General features: G+C 28.7%; 1 protein-coding gene across 1 annotated transcript; it reads left to right on the forward strand.

Annotated features, from left to right (window-relative positions):
• The first annotated feature begins 488 nt into the window (after nt 1-488).
• LOC137837182 (acyltransferase GLAUCE) lies at nt 489-5,093 on the forward strand. Its single transcript, XM_068646073.1, has 2 exons — nt 489-1,067; nt 4,079-5,093. Exons 1-2 carry the CDS (start codon nt 606-608, stop codon nt 4,964-4,966), a joined length of 1,350 nt encoding a protein of 449 aa, XP_068502174.1. The 5' UTR covers nt 489-605; the 3' UTR covers nt 4,967-5,093.
• The last annotated feature ends 239 nt before the right edge of the window (nt 5,094-5,332 follow it).

A 5,332-nucleotide genomic window follows, 5' to 3' on the forward strand; every position in this document is an offset into this window, starting at 1 on the left:
GAATACAAAAGAAAGAAAATTACTAATATTTTAAATTAGGTGTATGAAGTACAGAATTTGTTTTAAACTTGGAAAACTTTTACCATTTATTACCAAAATTAAGTTGCTTCTTAAAATATTACATACATGTCAAAAGTGACACACTTTAATTCAAAATAATATACACATACATTTATTTCTTTTACAATAAAATCATGTGATATTGATTACAACTTTTTTAATCTCCAAATATTATAAAAAAAATCTCAGTTTCTTAAGAAGGACAAAAATTGCCTCAATTTCCTTAAATTAAAAAATTGTAGTGTAGATATATGTTTCTTCTTTCTCCAATTCAGCTTGTTTGTATAGGAGTTGATTTGTTGACACGTGCATACTATAAATGTAATGATTTGTTAATCTTATAGTTCACATTGTACCACATTTAATCATTTGCTTTCTTTTTTTTATTATTTGTTTTATTCTTTACTTGTTTTCATGTCACAATCTCAGCCTCTACTTGGTTACCTAATTGGTAACGTGCATGGAATCGCTATATATTAAGAGACTCATCACTTTATGAACAAACACAAACACATACCCTAAAAGTTTAGGCCACACACACAAAAATGGGAAGTGCTTGTGACCACGATGCTCCTACCCCTCTACTTGAAGACCTTAAGGTCACCATCGAGAACTGCTCCATGATTTTCCCATCAAAAGAGATTCAGAGAAAGTCCATGTTCGTGTCCAACATAGACAAGGTCCTCACCTTTGATGTGGAAACAGTTCACTTCTTTGGTGCCCACAGAGATTTTCCACCCCATCTTGTCTCAGAGAGGCTGAAGAATGCCCTAGAAGATGCCCTTGTGGTTTATGAGTTCTTGGGTGGAAGATTGAAGGTCTGCCATGAGAGCAAAAGGTTAGAGATCGATTGCAGTTCAGAGGGTGCAGGCTTTGTGGTGGCTTCCAGTGAGTACAAACTGGATCAGATAGGGGATTTGGATTATCCAAACACAGCCTTTGCACAGTTGGTGCACAAGAACAAGAGTTTCCTTCGAGAGGATGATGATCCACTCTGTGTTGTTCAGGTACACAAAGATCATATATCTGTTACATCCTTAATCATCATTGTCAATTTTTTACTTTTTTTATCAGTAAAAAAATTAAATACCAAATATTTTAAGAATAAAATAAAAGATTTCTGAATACAACAGACAAAATCTCCATTCTCAGATTGTTATTTGAAGTGACATGTTACCAATATACTATGTCATTATGTTGTTTTATCATGATTTTATTACTCACTCAATATGATTAAAAATTGCAAAATGATGATATTTTAAAATTTTATTCATCATTTTTATTTTTTTTTATCTTTTCTATACATATACATATGAAAACATGTTTTATATAAAGGGGACGTCTGATAGAAGAGAAATTTTTAAAATCACGATTCTTGATAATTATATATTATATGAATTATGATTCCTATTACAAAATTCTATGTTTTTGGTTGGTTAAAAAAATTCTGGAATTATTTATATAAGTTTTCTAAAAGGAAAAGGACAATGTATTATTTTTATTAAAATTAAAATTTTCATAAGAGTAACATTATATTTCATTTCAATATGTGTCAGTGTTCATGTCTCATCTGTTTCGAATTATAATGTTTTTTATTTCACAGTGTTTTGAATTGATGAATATAAAGTTTAAAATAATATGTCTTAAAATAGAAATAATTAAAATTTTAAAAGGGCAATATTATTATTAAGTCAAATGTAGAAGATAAGATATTGGAATAAACTTTTTAAAAAAAGAAAGGAGCAGAACTAATTTGCATAAAATAATTTAAAGTTTAGGGCAAAGTAAGTATCCTAGTTAAATAATTATTAAAAGAAAAGATTTATACTTTTTGCAAAAGCATAAACAGTGTTATTAAGTGTCTCCATCTGATTTATTTATAACAATAGTAGTGGCAAATTAAAGCCTACTTTACAGTTCGCTGTCACATTATGGAGTGGCTTCTTCAATTAAATGAATATCTATATCCCACAACTCTTTATTCAACATACAACATCCACTTTTTTTTAAAAAAAAAAAAACTATTTTAAAAACTAAAAAAAATAGTTTTTAAATTAACTTTTATTATTATTAAATAATTTTTAAATTGATATTTAATTAGCCACTAAATTTTAACTACCAATTATTTAGTTTCTAAATTTAGTAGAAAAACCTTGATTACTAATTAGAAACTATTTAACAATAATATAAACTAATTTAGAAACCAAAATTTTGTTAATTTCTAAAATATTTTTAATTTAATAACTATAATAACTAATTATTTTTTGTCACTAAAAATTAGTTTCTATTTTAAAATTTTCTTGTCAGCATCATATTTACATCATTTTATCTTATATAACTTCCTATTTATCTTTCATTTAAAAAATAAAAAAATTTTGCTCTCTGTTAAAATTAACTATTCTCACATTGCTTTTATCATTCACTATTTTTTTTTCCAAAACAAAAACAATTTTCTTAAATTATCTCTAATTATATTTATTGAACATGATGGTTTAAAGATAAATATATTTTTAGAATAGTAACAGGGTTTAAAAAATTGAAATTTATTTTTATTTAAATTCACTAAACATATCTTTTCTTATATTTGGATTCAAAACAAAATGCAAAATTATAATTTTACGAATCACTAAAAATAAGTTAATTTAAAGTGTTATAAAATAAATTAAGTTTAAATTATTTGACTCTATCTTAGATTTTTTTTTTTTCAGTATATAAAACTATTATTAAATCATTCATATAATTATCTATTTGTATACATAATTGCGTGTGGATGAGGTTCATAAAAAGGAAAAAACAAACCTACAGTTGTGTCATTAAATTTAACTGTCCACGATATTGACATCACATATCCCTTGATTGCAACGTTACCACCATTCAAATCGGTTATTTATGATGATTTATTTCATAATTAGTTGCTTTATATTATGACATTTCTCCTTAGAATTTTATAGGCATGTTAATTTAATTTTTTATTATCATAATCCAATTTCTTTTAAAGTGAATAAAAGTATTATGCATTATATTTATACCTAGATTATATGCTATCTCTTTTTTCTCGAAATATACAAAAATAAACTAATTTTAGACGAATTAATTGTTAATTTATTTTCATATTATTGATTTATTATAAAGTTGATTTATTATAAAGGTGATTAATTAAACACCCACTCATTCTCCACATAAGTGAATACACTTGGTAGCCTATTAACAATATAAATTATATAAGACCCACCAAGTTTTATCTAAAATAAGCAATTTTTGTTTTCATTTTTTAAAAGGGCTCACTTTAAAATTATTTTACTTAAAAATATTGTTTTGAGGAATATAATCTAGAAAAAAATTCCATTGAGAAAAATATAGACACTATGGGTTTTTTATACATATTTTTCTGTAAACACTTTTTTTTTAAAAATAATAAATTTTGTTTTTTTATATTTACTTGAACTTTGTTTTTCTATTTAAATATATTTTATTTTATATGATAACACATAATTGATTGATGAAGTTTTTATTGACAACTTGATTGAGATATCTTACTTCATAGATAGTGATATCTAACCTAAATTAAAAAAAAGTTTTTTTAATTGTCAGTCATTGTAATTGATTTTCATTCTTAGTTTAAACTTTCCATATCTTGTGTCATTGTCACTCATTTTATATGTGAGAAATAGATTTTCAATATAAATTAAGATATTAAAATATTTTATATTAATTCATCGTTGAAGTGAATGTTATAATATTATTAGTTAAAAATTCGTTTATTAGGAAAAAAACACTTATAAAAATTCATTCTAATAGATTTTTTATTACAAGTACTAAAAGATTTAAAGTGTACACAAAAATCAATTTAACATGCACCAGAAGAAAAACATATTAACCATTAAAAAAATTAAAAATCTAAAATAAAGTTATAGAAAAAATAACTTTTTATTTGTTTCTTTCTTGAGTAAACATGGTGATGGTGGTAGAAAAATTTATAAAAAAATGTTGTAACCAGCTTATGTTGTTTCTCACACAGGTAACATCCTTCAAGTGTGGTGGCTTCGCAATTGGCATTTCCACAAGCCACACCACCTTCGATGGCCTGAGCTTCAAGTCCTTCCTCGAAAACATTGCTGCCCTAGCCGCTAACAAGCCCCTGGCCGTGACGCCGTGCAACGACAGGCACCTCCTGGCCGCACGATCCCCACCGCGTGTCACCTTCCCCCACCCCGAGATGCTGAAGCTCAACGACCTCCCCAACTCCAACATCTTCGAAGCCTCAACCGAAGAGCTTCGCTTCAAGGTCTTCAAACTAACCTCAAACGACATCGCAAAGCTGAAGGAAGAGGCCAGAGATTCAGTTGGTGGTGACACAACCACACGCATCACAGGCTTTAACGCTATCACCGCCCACATATGGAGATGCAAGGCACTGTCATGCGATGGTGACAGTAACCCTAACAAGGTATCGACTATTCTGTATGCTGTGGATATACGTTCGAGGTTAGAGCCTCCTCTGCCGAAATCTTACACCGGCAACGCCGTTTTAACGGCGTATGCCACCGCCACGTGTAGGGAGCTGGAGGAATGGCCCTTCATGAGGTTGGTGGAAAGGGTGGTTGAGGGTGCAACAAGGATGAGCAATGAGTATGCAAGGTCCATTATTGATTGGGGAGAGATAAACAAAGGGTTTCCAAATGGGGAGGTTTTGGTGTCATCATGGTGGAGATTAGGGTTTGAGGAGGTGGAGTATCCATGGGGGAAGCCAAAGTATTGTTGCCCTCTGGTGTACCATAGGAAGGATATTATTCTGTTGTTTCCTCCTGTTGATGGAGGAGGTGATGGGGTGAGTGTCATTGTGGCCCTTCCTCCTAAGGAAATGGACAAATTCTATGGACTCTTCAACAAGTTTTTGGGTGTTTGAGATTGTGGAGATTCTTCATGGAAGGATCTTTCAAGGGAAACAAATGTTCATGGATACCCTTAACAATGTCATATCTCTAGCTTTTTACTAGTTGTTAATTATGTAATAAAGTATGTTTTTTTTTTTGTTGTTGTTTCAAAATACAATTTTTATAAAAACAAAATTAAAATTTTAAATTTTATGGAGCAACTTTAAAACATGAAGGTACATTAATTAGGTGTTTACCAAACTAAAAGTAGGTTTTCTATGTTCAATGTGTACTTCTCTCAAGTAGGATTTTTAGGTTTAATAACTAAAAAAAATTAAATAAAAATTAATTTTATAGATATGAAATAATTAGTGACTATATTAACTAATTAGATATTA

Source organism: Phaseolus vulgaris, chromosome 4, assembly GCF_000499845.2.
Source record: "Phaseolus vulgaris cultivar G19833 chromosome 4, P. vulgaris v2.0, whole genome shotgun sequence".
Taxonomy (NCBI): Eukaryota; Viridiplantae; Streptophyta; class Magnoliopsida; order Fabales; family Fabaceae; genus Phaseolus; species Phaseolus vulgaris.

Bases quoted from the DNA above. Each gene is read 5' to 3' on its own strand.
- LOC137837182 (XM_068646073.1), top strand. From the start codon at position 606: ATGGGAAGTGCTTGTGACCACGATGCTCCTACCCCTCTACTTGAAGAC. The intron at 1,068-4,078 runs GTACACAAAGAT...TTTCTCACACAG, and splicing joins ATCCACTCTGTGTTGTTCAG to GTAACATCCTTCAAGTGTGG.